The 19,181-nt window shown below is 42.0% G+C and overlaps 1 protein-coding gene across 1 annotated transcript in view; it reads left to right on the top strand.

Annotated features, from left to right (window-relative positions):
* Positions 1–19,181, top strand: part of LOC117580540 (cell death protein rpr) — a 30,178-nt gene that overhangs the window by 10,154 nt on the left and 843 nt on the right. Inside the window, exon 3 of the mRNA XM_034267134.1 lies at positions 4,509–4,521. Within this exon, the coding sequence (XP_034123025.1) occupies positions 4,509–4,521 (13 nt within the window). The remainder of the gene's footprint in view (positions 1–4,508; positions 4,522–19,181) is intronic.

A 19,181-nucleotide genomic window follows, 5' to 3' on the forward strand; every position in this document is an offset into this window, starting at 1 on the left:
ACCAAATCAACAGAAGCTTCCACCTATCCACCCGAGGCGCACGTTTCACCCCCTTTGGGCACTTCACAAAAAGCAAAGAGAGAGAAGCAGGAGTAAAAAAAAAAATCAAATGTTCTAGACAACGACGGCGGCGGCATGGAACACGTGTCCTGCTCGGGGAAGCTTACAAGGACGACACGTGACCGCCATCATGTTTGCTTACATTCACGACTGACTTGACTGACGTATACATATGAGTAAATGACGATGATGTTGGCTCCTGATGAGGTTGATGACTGACTGTGCGGCGATCAATCAAGGTCCCAATCGACAATGCAAAACACAGTTGGAATTCAGTTACCAAATGGAAGTACAGTTGCCACCACTGACCACTTAGCCCACACACACACTAAACACACGCTCATCCTCTCTCTCTCCTCTTTCGAAACAGTGTTGGCCATAAATTTTCAACTTCAATTTGGCAAATGCATCGGCATTGGCATCGGCATCGGCATCGGCGTTGACTGTAATTAAAATTGCATTCGCATCTAATTAATTGGTATGCAAAAACCAAAACCAAAGGATGAATAGAGTGAGACAGCAGACAGAGACCGTAGAGCCAGAGACTAGTTGGAGAAATTGCAAAATGCAAATTGCAAATCATCGTCAGCCCACATCGAATGCAATTTATCTACCCACCCCCCCTGGAAGGGTTGTGCGGGTAGACCGAGTCCGAGTGCGACAGGGTTGACCATTGCAATTAAAGGCAAAGAGGCATTTAAAACGCCTCAGGGACGGACAAAATCCGTCGGCTTACTGCGATTTCAAGTCACGGATTGCAAGGATTTGCAACCTCCAACCTCCGATTACGCATCTGCATCTGCATCCTTCATGTGTCGACGTCGCGACACCTTCAGCCTTCAGCCTGCAGTCGCTGCAACCCTTCCACTGTCCTCCGGCCTGTTTCGGCTGTCGCCTCCTTAGTCCTCACACAACCCACACCACCCATCAGGACACTGCCATCGTTGCGGCCTTTTGTGCGGGACTGCATTGTGCTTTTGGCCGGCCCCCATGACGTGATTGGCTTTTAACGCTCAAATAAGCTTAATTGAATTTCTTTTCATTTGCTAACAAAGTTTTCTGGTCCGGACTGACTGGGATTTGTTAATTAAAAGTGAATTAGGCGTCAGCCAGAGTCTTTTGTGCGGCAGAGGAGCAGCAAAAATTAGTCATTCGATGGATTTGTGGATTGATTTTGACTCTGAAATGTTTACTGGACACTCGTATTATTTATTAAAGATTGGCATTGCCCTTAAACCTATCACAAAAGGCAATTGGTCATCGAACCGGTGCTACCCCTCCGCAGCCTCTTTTAATTATCGTAATATTTGCATTTAATTAGAAACGAGGCCAACCAACTATAAATATTAAATTACGCGCAAGCTGCAAAATTAATGAAATTCGACTAATAAAATTATGTTTAATCAAATGCAAAAAAAAAAAGGATATCCCACATCCTACGATTGCCATGGCAGCGCCATGAAATGTCAAAGTAAATGTCCCTCCTCCGCACCCAGCTGACCGCAGTGTGTCCATCAAAAGGATATCTGGCCGGCATATGGGAACTATCAAAATTAATGGGGCTCGTTTCATGGTTCGACCGCAACAAAAAAGAGGAATACATGCACACGAATACCTCTATACATATGTATAAAGAAAATAAAATTTAAATACCTGAAAGGGAATACAACAAAAAAAGAGGAAGGAAATTTGCCGGCAACTGCAGTGACATTTTAGCTATCAAAAATGTATTTGCATATAAATTAACGATGCCCCAAAATGCACCTTTTTTTTAATAATGCAATTTAAACATATTTTATTTGCATTTATTAATGGGGCTAAAGTCGTTGTTGGCCCAAAAAAACAAAAGCAACATCAAAGTGTGCGTTTTTTTTCGGCCTGGGGTACGCTTCTGCGAATTCTCTTTGCTGTTTTTACATTATTATCCTTTATTTCTCTCACTTTTTGTTTTTTTGCACTCTGGCGGACTGTTACAAATTTTTGTATTTTTTACAGCATTACCATAAAAATTGTAAAAAGTGGAAACCAAACGAATATGGTGCTTTTTTTTATCCTGACCACGTCAAAACATGTGACGGGTATTAAAAAGAAAAAGATACAAGCCGACACATGGCCGGGACATTGACTCTGGGGTCCGGCTTTGGCTTTGGCTTTAAGCGGCTTCGATTCTCATTTCCAAGCCCCGAATAACACTTTTCCCGCAAATCATGTACGAAAAATTGATGAGGGAAAATGTTCGTGATTTCGTGTGTGGGATGTTGATTGGGTGATGGGTCTGGGACTGGGTGTGGGTCTGTGTCCGGGTTTCAAAGGATTTTTCATAGCCAGCGGCTACTTATCATAAAAAAAGCAACAGCAGCAGCGGACAAAACAGAAAGAAAGCAAAAAAAAAAAAACACCCAAACATAATGCAAACCTTGTCAAGTCATGTGTGTGGGTGGTTCCTGTGGGCTGCGAGTGTGTGTCCCACCCATAATTGAGTTGTAGTTGGCGAGAAAAAAAAAGACTTAAAACACGATCTCATTCCCACAACCCTTTGTGGTTGGGCTGTCCTTTGTTCAGGGAAGCAAATGCGTGCTGAGGTACATTAGCTGTGAGGTTCAGGAGACTGCCATCTCATGGTATTGCAGATATATTTTTAAGGAATTTATTCTCCATGGGCTAGAGCATGCCATGGTCTCCATCAACCATTGGAAACCCTCACTTTACCTTCGTGTTTTTATCATATTTTTATATCGGCAACTTTTATGTTGATTCGCTTTTCGCACCCATGCAACATGGTGTGATTGTATTCTCTGTGTTTTCTGCGTGTGTGTTCTGTTCGCCGAGTTCTGTTCGGTTATTATTGAAAATTGGGCAAATTGTATAAACGCACATATGCGTGAAATTCGAATTCTGGAGAAGGGTGGGGTGTGGGGTGTGGGGTGTGGGAGTGGTTGGTGTGTCCTGAAAGGGTTGCAAGCTGCAGAGGGGAAACTAATTCAATTTACAAGTGATTTGTCCAGCCACACAAAACCGATTTAGTTTTCGGGCCTTGGGTCCTTGTTGGTGTGTGCATCCTGGACTCCAGTTTCCGGATCCCTTGACCAATGACAAAATTTCTCACAAATTTATGCAAATCCCATTTAAATTGTTTGCATTGCAATTTCAATTTAGAAACAAAATAAAACCGAAGCACAATGATTGCCGAGAGGAAGGCCCAGAACCACTACCCACAAATGACAGCAATTTATTTAACATTTTTTGTTTGTTGTTGCAACAATCATTTGTGCCCCTTCCCTGGGCTTAAAGTAATTTTGACACTTTTTGGCAGGTCCATTAACAGAAATCCATCAACTAAATTGCCAGGTTTCCCTCATCATCTGCTGCCGCCGCTTGCCATTTTCAACGCCTTTCGAATGCTGGCGCCGTTTTCAATTTGCTTCGCGCTTATCAGCCGCTCACTGATAGCACAACCGAGAGAGAGGGAGCTCAAACTTTATGTCCGTCGTATGGCCAGGTCTCTGTGGCCCACCTTCAATGTGGTTGTGGATGCAACTGCTGCTGCTGCTGCTGCTGCTGCTGCTGCTGCTGCTACTGTCTCTGGCTGCTATCACTGGCCATAAAAACAGCTTTCCGGTCGTTACTCATTCATGGCAATCAAAATGGTGCCAAAATAGAAAAACGTCCAGCCCCAAAAAGGCAACACAACACGGAACCTGCCAACAAACAAAAAAAGAAAACCAAACCAAACCAAAGAGAGAGAGAGAGAGAGAGGGAGAGGGAGAAGGAGAGAGAGTGAAATGCAAAAGCGTATTTGAAAATTTGCATATCAATGCGTTGAACAAAGCCATGCACTGAGAGAAACAGGGGGAGATGGCTTACTGTGCGAAATAAATTAAAGGAACTTCAGGCTGAATCATCTTTCGGTTCCGATAAATCAGACTTTTAATTCTATTTTACTATTCCTATTTTTGTATAAATATTATTTGATTTTCTCCAAGTGCTTTTGGTGAACTCAACCTGCCCGGTGTCTAGGGCCTATTACTTATCGGGTTTTGTTTTGCTGCCATTCAGCAGCACAGCAAATTATCAGATGGCATTGCCCACAGAGTGGCTCCCTTTATCATGCCGCCTCCACTCAGCCAAATAGACAACCAAGAAAAAAACATTCGAGTAAAATATTCAAATGAAATGTGAAACGCAGCAATTTTGCAAAACTGCCAGTGCCAGGGCTCGGGGTAGACCGAAAATAGTCGGTAATCCGTCAACGGAAGTCAAACGTATTAGCATCCTGGCGATTTTTCATACAAATGGCGCCATCGCAGCAAAGGAACGAAACGAAACAGTACGGAACGACGGAAGGACTGCCGCGAGGACCCTGAGCACCAGGACACTGTGGAAGGACTCTGTGTGTGGCTGGTGTTACTGTTTTGGGCATGATTGGTCTATCATGGCAGTCATCTAAGAGTAGCAGCAGCAGGCCAGAGGAGAGGAGAAGGGCAGCAGCAACCTGATGACATATTGCAACCATTTAACACTGTCGCTTGTAAGGCTACCAGGGAACAATGCCGAACAGGGATCCATCTATAACACGGCGCAGACACAGGAAGCCCAACCAGAGCTGAGCTGGAGTCTAACACACACAAAAAAAAAAAACAGCAAAAAAAAACAATTTCGAAGGAAATTGACTGAAATTCTGCAGTGTTGCTTCATCATCCATGGGGGCCACATGGCTACGGCTCCTTGGGTGCCAGCTACTGCCACTCTACAGCCAGTGCATGCAATGGTTGGGGGTTGACTTCCTTTCAGGAAGTTTTGCCCTTGCTAACCACATGCTGTGCTTTGATAATGAGAGCAGTTCAGCTCTTCTCCGTTCGCCTGATTTGAAATATTATGCTGCGGCAGAGAGACAAGCAGGCAGATGGAGCATCCTGGCCATTTCGAGCATATCCTGACCATCAGGCAGCAGCCGGCAACCAGCAAAGGGGAACCGCATCAGGAGCGAGAGTATCATTCATGCAAATCTGATAATTGAGGGCTTGTCGCTTGGTTGAAACTTTGGTTAAAGTGGTCGACCATCGCACCAGAACCTGGCAAACACCATACGAAGCCAAAGGCACTTGGACAGTTTGATATACTGAGATTAAGGCAGCAGGGCGAACCTCCGAAATTGATGACCGAGGTGAGACCCTTCCTTACCCCTTCTCGGCTGAAATATTCCATATTTCATCATATGAATTATTGTCAGGCGCTGTAGAGAGGTTAATGGCTGATCATTTCTCCCAGACTCTACGGAATTTTTGAGGAAACATAACCATACAAATGCATGGCAAGGTTAAGGCATATTTAGGGAACACTTTACTTGGATATTTTGAACCCAAAGCCATAACAAATGCCATTCTCAGCCTCACTAGAGACAAAAAAAAGTGTGACAATATCATAATTTGTTGTCAACTTGCATTACAAAAATTAAAAATACAAATATAGAAAAAAGAAAAGCAAAAGCCAGGACGGAAGGAAGCACCCCACCATACACTCAGCCGAGCCTGGCAGTGAGCATTAGTCCCCCTCCCCCTCCCCGGGTAGATGACAAACCAGCGAAAAGATCAAAAGGATAACCAAACAAATGATTGTAAAACAAAAACAAAAAGATAAGAAAAAAAGGACAAAAACAAGAGGAAGGAACATAAAAATTGTTTAAAAAAAAAATGAAAAGCAAAAATCGACTTCAGTTTCAATTACAAAATTACAGAAAACAGGCGTCAATCAGCCTTAATAATGGGGCGTGGCCCAACCCCCAGATTGTCACTCTCTGCCGCTGCTACTTAACCCTTTATCGAGCCAGCCAGCCAGCCAGCCAGTCCGCTGTCGGGGGTTGATATCAAGGTAATGCCAAAAGTTCTTACACATTTTGAGAACATTATTTGTATATTTTTTCAACACACAAGAATCACACAACGCTCTGGTTTTATTTTTACAATGCCGCGCCACACAGGAAGTTGATACTTGAGGATGAAAATGTTTATGCGGGCGCTGGACGGCGTCGGCCACGTGTCGTCGGCAGAAGGACAGAGAACCCGGGGGCTGCAGGACAACCCAGTCAAGGGAAATAATCAAGCATATTAATGACCGACCATAAAGAACCCACTGAAAGAGTTAAATGCATTCAATGCAGGCGATTCCCGGTTGCTCTTGTTCCTGCTGCACGGCCCTGTCCTCTCGGACCTATCAGGACTAACCTGAGTGGCACGGATCTTAGAGTGAGACAGAGTGGACCGCGGCTGGCCTTGTGCTTAATTACGTGTAGCGAAGGGAAGCGAAGGGAAGCGAAAGGGAGAAGTTGAGAAGCAATCACTAGGTTTGTTGACTTTTTCTGCACTTTGTTTTATTTTCCCATAATTAAATCTCAGCCCCTGGTCGGGGGTGTGGGCTATGGAGTCTTTAAGGTACAGTTGCGTGTGCCTGTAGAATTCATTTAGAACAAAAATAAACGTTATTTTGTGCAGACTATTTGCCACATTAAGTACAGTTTACAAACACCGGTAAACTTTTAGTACAGTTGTGTGCAAAGTAATCCTAAACCGCAGTGGAAAATCAAATCACAAACGAAGCCCGTCCGCCCGGCGCACACACACATCAATCAACTATAATGATCCAGCATATATGTACGATTATATATCAGTTCTGTTCTGTTCTGTTCTGTTCTGTGTGATGTGGAAACTTTTGTGCGTGCTTTTGACTATTATCAACTGTAAAATATCAAATAACCTCTTGCGGATAACTGCCAAAACCATGGCAAATGGCAGAGAAAGACTCGCCGAATGAAAGCATATTTATTTTTTGGGGCCATAATGATTTGACAGAATGCCAACCCAACGGCAATCGCACGGACATGTGGACCACACGGACACTGGCATCAGATTACATTGTTGTGGCAAGTGTGTGTGTGTGTGTGTGTGGACCCTCCCCTTCCCCAACGCCCAGGCAGTCCACCACACGTGTTGCCCGGACGATATCAATAAAAAGAAGTCCTCCTCTTCGACGTCGTTTCCAGGCAACACAAAAAAAAAAAGAATCGCCGCAAAATATATGCGAAATTGACAAATTGACATGCGTTTTGGCTTAGAGCAGAAGGGTGCGTGTCCTAGCATTAGAAATAATTGCGTGAATGACAACTCCGACAAGAACGTGAGGTGCGGGTCTTAAGGCTTACGGGATTGCTTCATTTCTTTTCTTTTTTTTCGTATATTTATCAAAATTCTTTGGTCATCGTTTGGTTCGTGATTTTCCAACTGATTGGCTCTTGATATGAGAACTTATTTAATCCTTTGAAAATGTATTTTATTTCCCTTTGAAAATATTGGTGTCCGATATATTTTCAATTATATTTGTACATGCGAAAATAAAATACAAATCTCAGGGGCTTCTAAAGCCCAGTACTCAGACGCGCACACTCAGCCCTGATGGATATGTACGTAAATTCTCTTTACTGTTTCCGGTTGCTTCTCTTTGCTAGAACGTGTTCACATTTCTCATTCAAAATGTTATCAAAATTACCCATTGAAATAATGGATCAAATATTCGATTACCTGAATCAAAAAGACCAACTGAATTCGGCTCAAGTCAGTGGGCCAATGAGTCAATATGCATACAAAGCTCAGAATAAATTCAAGACGCTTGATTGCTGCAGCTATTCAGGCGACGATCCTCGAGTAATTCTGCCAGTTCTTGATGCTCTAAATGGGCCTATTTTTGATCTGATATCGCAGTACTGCATTAACCTAGAATGTGTCACTTTGAATTTTGAAAATATCGACTCACGCGAAACCATATTAAAGTTGATTGGACTGAGAACAGTTCAGTCAGAGTTTGACAATATTATTTGGATGCTACAATTGGAACTACATCAAGCCAGAATGTGAAGTATTATGCATTTTATGAATTGTAACTAGACCAAAAATTGTATCTCTAATTTCTAATCTCTATTTCCTACGCGGTGTTACAAACTCCGAGACAGGATTTGGGATACCCCGAATTGGAAGAGCGTACAATTTGGAGATGTAAATTGGAGCAAATATTGACGAACAGGAGCCCCATCAAAGAATAATCGAATAAGGCAACACCTTATGTATAATCCACTCCATATTTCCAACTAAAAATTGCCAAAAATTCATACAATTTATACAATTTACTTCTTAAACAGACAGATTGTAAATAAAAAGAGAGAAAGATATATACATATAGGTCCACATAAGCCATGTGAGGGATGAATTGGCAAATTGATAGGCCAAGAACATGAGTGGAGGAGAGCTTCAGTTGGCTTTTTTCTAGTTTACGATCCTTGAACCATCCATCGAGCGACTCCCCAGACATTTACATTTACGATCGGAGCCATTAAAACTGAAGCGCTGCTTATAGTTTTCGGCTCTATACGAAAGTAATTAAAAGGGGAACAAACACAGCTGCCGCGAGTCCTAGACTTATCCACTTCCTGTGGATGTGGATTTAATCCTTTTCTGTTCGTCCTTTGTTTCGGTTTTTTTTGCATAATTTTATTGGTGCATTTTTTTGATGTTATGACTACATCTCCAAAGGGAATAACGCAGCATAAATGAAATAAACGTTTTACGACCAAATGGAAAACAAAAGAAAATACGTGTAAAAGCAAAGGCAACAACAACGTACAATTCTGGAATATTGCGCGAAAAGAAAAGTAAAGAAAACCTGATAACGACTCGTCCTCTCTCCTCCGCTGTCTGCGTCTGCAATTGTTTATCTAAGAGGATAATTGTCGAAAAAGGGTTGACTCAAATGAGTTACATCTTCATAAGCAATCAAATCATTAGGTTTTTCGCTCTTTACTACCACCATCAGAGAACACAGAGCACAGTGTGGGGCTCTGGGCTGGAACTCGGGGAATATGCCTCGGAATAAGCTTGGACATGCCCTGAGGCCTAACTGGCTGTAGCTGCTGCAATAACTTCATTTGTTTATATAATGCTCATTTATGTTTGTTTATTTATTAACAAAGGCAATGCTCAAATGAGCCAAATAAAATATTTTGCAAATAAAATGAATACCGTACAAGATTTTTCGTGTACAGCCACTCCAGTTGTCCTGTGGCCTCTGTCCAGTCCACTTTCTTTGTCTCTTCTGCTCCGCTAGGACTTACAAATTGAGTCGCATCAAGATTGAAAGAGCTCTCCCGCCCTCATCCTACGGCAGCACCAGCAGTTCATCTGTCAAATGTCAGGTCGTCCGTCCAAGACTTGGGATTGCCCTGCATTTACATTAACTAAATTAAGTGCTCGTTTTCCTTCTTTCCCTTCTTTCTTTTTTTTTGTTCGTCTTAGGGGTCTCGCTTGGTCGATGCATAATTTGTTCATTTAGCAATTGCTTGTCCTGCCCCCTGCCACACCATTCGTTTCCTTTTCTACTCTGCTGTTTCTCTTTTTGGTATGTCCGATTAGGAGAGAGTGGATATGTTGCCAGGGCGAGTAAATTAGTTAAGCGGATTGAGCGGTGTTTCTTTTGATTTTTGCTAGTTTCTGGAGCAGCAGTAAGACTTTTGGTTGAGAAATGGATAAGAGGGCAGACCACATTACGGATGGGATTTCCTGATTTTGGAGTATTATTTATTTGAGCAATAAATTATGAAGAAATTCTTCCTTTAGAAGAATCCAAAAATAAATTTAAAGTGATGCCCACAGGAGTAGGATTAACTTTAAAATAAATTTGCACATCTAAATGTATTTGCTGGCTGCCCAACCACCCACCTCGCAGCTGTGTCACCCTCCAAATCATTGGCTCAACATTTCGAGACAAACAAAATGCTAATTGGAAATTAATTGTGCGCTGCATCTAAAAACAACAAAACGCCAGAGCAAACGGATTCCAAAAAGGCTGTCTAAAAAAACAACAACAACAAATACGCAAAATGGAAGAAAAAACAAACAGAGTTGAAAAGCCCGAGCCCGGAGCCGGGAGAGGAAAGCTTAGCCAAGACCCAAATAAGCGTTAAATGTTGCAAAAATAACAAAAAATAAACTCCTACGACTGCAGAGAGATGTGGAAGTGGAAGTGGAATTGGAATTGGTAGAGAGCAGGCCCAAGGATGAAGTCCCTGGCAAACACTTGTGGCCGCACCACACATGTGCCCCCACTGAACGCACGAGTACATTCAGCCACGAGGGAAGGACAGAAACAGGACTCTGGCAAAAAGCAAACAAATTAGTCATCATTAGCGTTTTGGGCCAGGATCAGAGCCTTCTCTGATGATGTCTCGGGTTCCGGGCAGATTTGCGTTAAATAAGCGCACTTAATGCGATTACAACAACAAAAATAAAGAAACAACAGCAGCAAATATGTTTGAAAAGTGAAATATCAAAAGAGCTTTACGGCCTGCCTGGCAGAAATTGAAGTCAAAAGCGTAAAAGCGCATTTGCAACATTTCTTCTGAACAGAAGTAAAGCTGACCGAAGCCTCAAACACACTACATAAATATTATGTATATATTTTTAAGAATTGTACATAAAAAATATATAAATAAAAGTGCCAAAATGTACTTTATAGATTCATGGATACCCTGTACAAGGGCACACCAAAAGGGGACCAAAAATGAGCCAAATGCAGCCGGGAATGAGTTTCACTTTGAACAATTTGTGCATGAATGAACCAGAATCTGTCCAGCGACGGACCACATACGCGTTGGCAGCGACAGGGCAGGTGGAGGCCGAGCTTTTATTTATTTTTTATGGGTCTGCATGGGGAGCTGGCGCCTGCGCCACCCTGGAGTACCCACTGGGCATCGACTTAGCCAAAGAGCCCCAATCATGTGTGCATAAATTCATCTGAAAACCATGCCAAGATAATTAAAAATTACCATAAACTATTCGCTTGACTGTCCTGGAAGTCAGAAAAAGTAAGCAGCATCAGTCCAATCGAAGCCAAAAAGGAACCTGTGGGTGTGAGGTCTAATCGCCATGACGAAATTTCGCTGAGCTGTACGGGCTGTGGCATCAGCTGCAAGCTGCTAGCTGTGAGCGCTAATTCCACATGTCAAATGTCGCAGAGCGCATACAAAAAAAAAGAAGTAAGAAAAATGTACACAATCAACGAACGAGTCCAGCCCCAGCACGAAAAACCCAAACGAAAAAGCAGAGGACGACCCTTTCGGTCGTCAAGCAGCTGTCATAATGATGGACCCAAAGTGCATCATCATCAGCAGGAGCAGGCGACATGGGTTGATGGCTGAAAAGAGGAAATAACCGAAAGGACAGGCAAAGCTGGATAGCCGAAGATTTAGATGCCCTTGTCGGAACCATCGTTTAAGGAAGATCGTTTTCCATGACCGAACTCCCAAAGCTGACGTCTAAGCTCCTCAGAATTGTAATTCCTTAAACCCGTGATCATTATACCCAAAGTTGATGGGTTTGTATCTGTGGAAGGTAAGGAACTGTTGCTCTCAGCAGCCAAATACACTTTGTGGGAGTAGCGGGTGGGGAACAACACCATCATCGACAGCCGAGTGGCGGGCATAAATTACAAAAAGCAATTACAACGCCGAGAACACACACACACACACACACTCGGTGCTAATCATGTGTGTGTTTAAAGTGGGTGGGCCGGCTACTGCGACTGCGACTGCGACTGCGACGGGGGTCACAGATGTGCGCGGGCACCTAGCGCTCAAAAATTGCACACTAATTGCGCACCATTTGTGGAGGAAGACCCAAAGTCCTGTTGGTCATTAGCCGCGGCAAATGCGCGAGGGCAGGCCGGACAGGCTAAAATGCCTTTATGAGTTATTGTCAGCCAGCCCTGGGCCTGGCATCATCTCAAGGGACAGTCGTGGAACGGCTCTCGGCGCTTTTATCGCCTTCTGCGATACTTAATTACCATGGACAATTTATAGGCCAGAATAGGCGTTGAGCATTTTAAATACACGCAACACAAAACCGAACGGGGCGGAACAGAAGAAGCAATCATCAAATTGTGGGCGATAATTAAAATTAATTTGATTTTTGGGGATTGCCCAAAAAATGATGTTCAATATTTACATATATGCAAATGGGTGGACGGGTGACGAAATAAATATTACATTACACCACCAAGTCTATATGGTTGATACAATTTATGGAGTGTGTTGCAAGGTTTCTTTGCTGACGTCATGCCAGGCTCTAGCTTTTGTTTATGCTGAATATCGCTTACTTAGCTTATTTATGCCGAAAATAATGTTTTTTTATGGCCACTTAAACATTTAAAACCTATTCCATCTTGCTTCACTCAACTCGTTATGTTACAGTTTTCTCTTCTTTCTCTTTGCTACCCATTAGTGGGAGACTGCTGAAGGGTTTGCTAAATAGTTGGAATTGTATATTATGTACAGTGAGAAGAATGCGTTTAAAACGATACAATTCGATTTATTGTCAAAGGAAACCAAGGGGCAACTGGCATGTGCCAGTTATTGGGATAAAAAGTTACATTTTGGTACATTCAATTTATTTTAGTGTTGTATTTTCCTGCTTTATTTTGATACGTACACAAATTATGAAAGACTACAAAACTTACATTTTAGCTGAAGATAGTTTTAAAGTAACCAACATGACTGTAGTCGGTAGATCGTTTCCAATAAGTTTTCCACTTAATACACCCGATTAGCGGGTATCCTTTAGTCTGAATATAAGCTTTAGCATGCTGATTCTGGCCATTTTCCTTTTGGTTTTTTGTTTTTTCTTGCAAATTTAATGCATTGCGTCAAAATGCCATGAAATATGCAACACATGGCGCCTCAAATTGTCTTTTGTGTGCGTGTGGCACTCCCCCATTGAGGCATGGAGCATCTTTTATGGTTGGAAGCATCAGTGCCAATTCAAATGGCGCATTAAAAAATTTGCAAATGTCACGTATGCGAATCGACGCTCTTATCAATGGTCTTTCCGCCCCCGCTACAGTCTTAACCAACGGCGGCAGGTCGTAAAAGATGCACACCCATAAAACTAAAGGAGGAAAGCATCGAAATCAAAGTGTATAAAACTGGATGGATACCCTAAACCAAACACTACATACGTCCAACACCCCCCCATTGCCATGAAACTTTCGACTATTTCTTCACATACTTGGCCATAAAATAGATAAAAGCAAAAATTTGAATAGGATCAAGAGGCGGATGGAGGATGGGGAGGGACGCCGCCGTGTCTGGCTACGAGTGTAGTATGCAGGAAGCAGCTAACGATACCATCCGAAAATGTTTTATAGCCACGAGCACATCATGCAGGGAAGGGAGCCTTCCCCACGCATAAACATAAATTAAATTATATAATTTATTTTAATTCAACAATTTCACCCTCTCTCTACGGATGCAATTATCGTAATTTTTTGTTTATTTTTTTTTTTGTTTCCCCGCTTTTTTTTCAGTCAATATGAATATGTACATAAGTATGTACAGATATGTACAAATTATGTTTCGTCCCTTAAATGAATTTAAATTTAATTGATTGAGTTTTGATTTTGGTTGATGAGCTTGTTAAGAATTCCCGATATCTTGCATTGTCAATCAAATTTGTTTCAGAGCATCCCAAATACATAATTTGCATATAAATAGTCCCATTTTGGTTCTTGTTTGCCTGGAATAAACATGCTCTTAATTTTAGCAATGGATTACCATTTCTTGAAATTCCTATTTGAATTTATAATTACATAAGTTGTGGATTGAGACCATTTTCCTTTAAAGCGTCAGTAAGGGCTTGTAGATTCTCAGAAAATACTTTTATTATAAACATCCTTGGTGTACGAATGCACTCTAGGCTTTTACACTCTCTGAGAACTTCATCAAATGTACTTTATGTAAAATACATACATATGTACAAATATTAAAGATATTCATTTTGGATTAGTTACTATTCATACCCTCATCAGGAGACATCATATCAAATTCTGGAATCGTGGCTCTTATAGTCATCTGAATTTTCCTCAGGCTGCTCATTTGTAACAGGCGTTTGAATGTGTATACATTTCCTATGGCCCATGCACGTTCTACGTTAAAACAATACTCCATAGTTTTGCATTTGCATAGTTTATCCTTACTTTAGAGCTTAGTGCGGCTACCTTAAATGGATGATTTTTCAAACAAATAAAAGAATAATAATCTTTATATACGGTCCCCGCTTAAGACTCTTAATTTCCAAGTGAAAAGAGTTCAGCAAGTGCCTCAAAACTATCCTACCGTGTGAGTGCCTCTAATTTTCACATATTTACACACACACACGACATCGTATCTTCGATGCATGACTCATTTATGTACGATGGAAGAACGTAGAGTCTGTGCCCCTACTCATATTCCACTGGTACACTTGACTACTGCCCATGAGTAAAATATTGGTGCAACTAAGACTAAAAACAAATAATGACAAAAAGCAAATGTGTACACAGAGAGGGTCCAGAAGAAGAGCAGGCCAGACATGTCGATGCACGCACCTTTCCCAAATAAAAGAACACAACGAAAATCAGAGAGCACATACCGAAAATGTCTTATCTAACCATAAAATCTATGGAAAAAAGGGGCGAAAATTACTCAAATAAAAATATAACAAAAAAAAAAAACAGAGAAGAAAATGAACCCACACTGCTGACATGTTTGTGCAAGAAGACTGGGACGGACAGTGGGATCTTCGGTGAGCAAACAAAAAAAAGAACAATCAAATAAATTAAACAAAGGCAGAGTCGGCGACGCGACGGACGGTCCAAGTGGACGATCCACGTCCAATCTTATCGGCATATCAGTTTTCCTGCATGGTGTATCGCTTTTTTGCGTCTGGTGTGTGTTCGAGAGCGTAGAGAACACCGGGGGGAATGGAGGACCAGTGCCCGAGTCCGTGAACAGTTATCCACCAGACGGTGAGACGATCGTCAAGACCCAGCTCCTCCCCGCGTCTCCTCTTTACCCAACCACTCGGCTCGTTCAACAACATTAAATGGGTCTCGTTATGGGTAGTAGCTATGCTGCGGGTATGATGAATCTAATCAAACGTTTGCCACGCGCACCAAGCAGCAGTGCAGTCCCCATGACTATAACCATCAGTATTGGCAGAGACGCTCCAGAATGGGTATAATGGGTATCACAATGATCGGTCTTCTAATCTCGCCGCGTTGGGCAGTGTTGTCCCCCACACTCCACATGCCGTGTCAGTGCAGCGGCGCTGGTGTTCTCTGTGTGTATGACTCATCGACGACGCGGCTGGGGCCTGGGAATCGCTGCCTCTGGTTTCGGCTTAAAGCTTCCGACAACGACGATCGTCCGTCTGCCTAAGCAGCTCTCAATGACAGGCGTTACAAAATGAGTGAGTGAGCGAGTGAGTGGCGGGGGGAGCGAACTCATCCCCGAGTGTGGTAGAGCGAGAGTTAATGACCCATGTGCTACGGATCACTTGGCAATTGTCTTTGTTTCTCTATCGAGAAATGGGAAATCAAATAAACGAAAACATTTCTGGACAAGATCGACCACCAGTAGAGCTCATAAAAAACGAACACAAATTAAACACCAAAGAGTGAGAAATGGGAGGGTGGCTGAGATTAAAGAGAACGCAGGGAGTGCAAAGCCGCAGTGCGATTATGGCGATTTCGGTTATGCAGTAACAACAAAAAAAGGGTTCGCATCCTGACTAACGTAGTGAAATGAAGTGGAACGTTGTGAGGCGTTTGCAAAAGGTCACTATTTTTATACCCAAAACTCAATTGGTATCTATGGTGAGCTTAAGATTGCTTAAGAAAATCTTCGTAAAACTTTTAAATAAAATAAACCTTAAATAAAAACCTACTAAGGTGAGATTTAATGGAATGTGGAATTAAAGCATTCAAAATAATAATTCTTTGTTATAAGTATGAAAATCAAATTCGTTTGCCAACAAAAACGGTAAATAAAATCCAATGAGTACGGTAAAAACCTGTTATCGCATTGATGATGTTACTCATTAGCATCTGCGAATGTTATGGAATGTGCAGCCCCCCAACTTTTGAGGCAGTCCCCAGATCTCGATCGCAAATGAGTTTCTCCGTACAGCCGTCAGAGACAACGCGCGGGGGACACGTCAGAAAGAGGAGTCTGATGAAATTAATGCAAAGTGAATTTCGGAATCCCGAGATTCTGATTTGTTGCGGTTCCGGGATTGACACACTTTCCAGGAATGAGTCCAACCACATCATGTGGGTCATTTGACATGCAGATTGAAAACTCAATCGAAACAAATAAAAGCCAATTTGACAATCTCAATAAGCCACAAGACAAGATTCCCCCCATAAGAACGACTTAGGATTTGTTGGGTTCAGTCAGAGACAATTAGCTATGCAAATGATATATGGGTTTCCTGGCAAGTTCAACCCTCACGTAACCCATCTAGAGCTTGGTTAATTTAAATAATATTTGCCATAATTACCCGCATGACTGGTGGGATTTCTTTTGGGCCTCCAAGGTACCCATGTGGTAATCCTTTAGGAAAACAAGAATTGAGCAAACATAAAGGCGATTCCTATCGAAGACTACGCCTCATTGAGCAATTGGAAAATTAGATGAACATCTTCAAGGGGATCTAGCGATCGCCGAGAGGTAGTTAAGAGGGCAATCATCGAACTAATTGACATTCGAGAGCCTCAATTATATTAAATGCGCAAATTATCCCGAGAATAATCGTTTTCAGGGGCAATTTCTCAGCATATTTTGGCCAGCAGACCGTCGACCTGAGACTCCACCCATTTCAGCCACAAAACGAAAAAGGTCCAAAGCATAACTCCGCCCAAAACACACACAAACACACACTCAGGAGAAGAAATACAAAAAAAAAACAGAAACAGACCCAAAACAAAATTTCAAACTTGAACCACTTTGGGGTCCCCCAATGGGCTAAGGCGAAAGAGCGAGAAGACACACACATTTTTTGGCTTCCTCTTTGACTTCTGGAGCATGAAATGCTGTTAGGAAATAAGCCACGCCTCTGCTGCGATTTATGCTGACGACGACGACGACGACGGCGACGACAACGTGAACCCGGAAAAGCCAAGCCCAGGCGGCAAAGAGAAGGAAGACAGAAAAACACAAAAAAAAACAACTATAAGTGCGCGAAAGAGATGGAACGGACAGAGAGCGAGCGAGGCAGACTACAAGTAGTTCTGGCCACAATAGACCTAGACATAGAAGTGTACCCGTCGCCGTAGACGATGACGCAGAGCCACCCCTAAGTGGCAGCCGTCCCAATCCCATCCCAGTGGAAGCACTTGAGACGCTCGCCGTAAGGTTTTCGATTCGATTGTGTGTAAGTGTGTGTGCTTCTGGTTACAACATTACGAGATTGTGGGTGGAGTTTTCCACACATAGATTTATACTTATATACACTTGAAACTGAAGGATGAAATGAATGAAAATACATAAATAAAACAAACAAACCAAGGCAAAATAAAATAAAATAAAGCCCAAGCATTCTTCGTATTCGAATTTAAAGTTTACAGATCACATTTTTAGTATTAAAAATCAATTTTTGTAAACTATAACATTTAAATTAATACCTGACTAGTGGTTTCAATATCAGAAAATAATTTAGCACTATGATAAATACCAAATAAATAAACTAATTAAATATTTTTCCACACAATCATATTAATTGCCAAAACAACTTTGTGTGTTTATTTTCTTTAGAATTCATGGCATAAATATATCAAGAAAAACCCTATATCACACTCACACGGTCTGCAATATGCCATATTTTTTATTTCCACATCAATCCATTAATTCATTAAAAATATTCAACTGAAATGGGACACTAAACTCAAACAAAAACAAGAACAGAACAGCTAATCATGGGATAAACCCCCAGGGAATTACTATAACTTTTCTACAATCTGTAACATGATGAATTGACCACAAATACTTGTATTTAGTTGACATTATTCAAGAAGTCATTGAACGAGTATCATAATTAAAAGTAAAATAATTATAATAATTATTAATCATTTACAGTATAATCCTCAACGAAATGTTCGTAAATATTACTTTATAAAGGAAATTTTCCAACGAAAAACGTACAGATCATATCCGACTTGTTCCGCTCTAATGGGAATAAAGATTGCATGGGATGAGCCCATTGTTGAAAAAATGCACCTTATATGGTATATGTATGTATAGCGTGAATTTATGAGAGACTGTCATAATATTTAGTCGGAAGTGTTGCGATCATTTGTAAGGCTGTGTGCTCCACATAAAGAAAGATGCTGGAAGGCTCGTCGGCAGTAAGACAGATACATGTCCCATGGATACACCTACTAGGCCCACTTTTTGCCCATATTTCAAGTGTCAGTCTCTGTCTCACTTTACAAGAAATCCTCCTCGTATGCCTTTCATCATCGTCATTGCCTGACGAATTAATACAATTAATATGCTAACTGTACTTTGCGCCGAATACAGTTACAACAAAGGCAGCGACGCTGCCAGCACGCATGGCAACAGGCGCGCAAGGTGGCCGCCGCGCTGCCACTGCTGCCGCTGCTTCTGCTTTTTTGCCTCTACCTCTGCCACGCCCACGCTCAAGCGCCCTAGCAACAACAACAAATTACGGCTTCTCTTTTTTTTGGTTCGAATTTTCGGGCAGGCACACAAAATACGAAAGAGACGATGTCAACAAAAATACCAAAACAAAAAAACTTCATACCGAGAGCAAGACAGAGAAAGAGAGAGAAATGCGAGCACGGGCAAAGCACATTAATGTGCGAGCAGAGCGAAATGAGAGCAGAACAGAACAAGCAGCACAACCACCGCAGCGGCGGAGAGTGAAACAGAGAGAGAGAGCGGCTGGGTATAAATAGCAACGGGCAGGCGCTCACCCCGCATTCAAAATCCAGCCAGCGAAGCGTGCGGACGTGAAGCGAAGACAGAAACACAAAAAGCTAAATAAAGACATAAAAGAGAAAGAGCGAGAGCGAGAGCAGCAGCCAAAGCCAAGAACAAAGTGAACGAACTCGAATCTGTGCGTGTGTGTCGGTGTGCGAGTAACAACAAGCAAAATCAACAAAGCATTTAGTTAATATTCAAAGAAGAGAAAGTCATTGAGTCATCCTTCGATTGCCCGTAATTGTGCAATTAAAAAGAGAAGGAAGAG

The sequence above is a fragment of the Drosophila guanche genome, unplaced genomic scaffold, assembly GCF_900245975.1.
Source record: "Drosophila guanche unplaced genomic scaffold, DGUA_6, whole genome shotgun sequence".
Classification (NCBI taxonomy): domain Eukaryota; kingdom Metazoa; phylum Arthropoda; class Insecta; order Diptera; family Drosophilidae; genus Drosophila; species Drosophila guanche.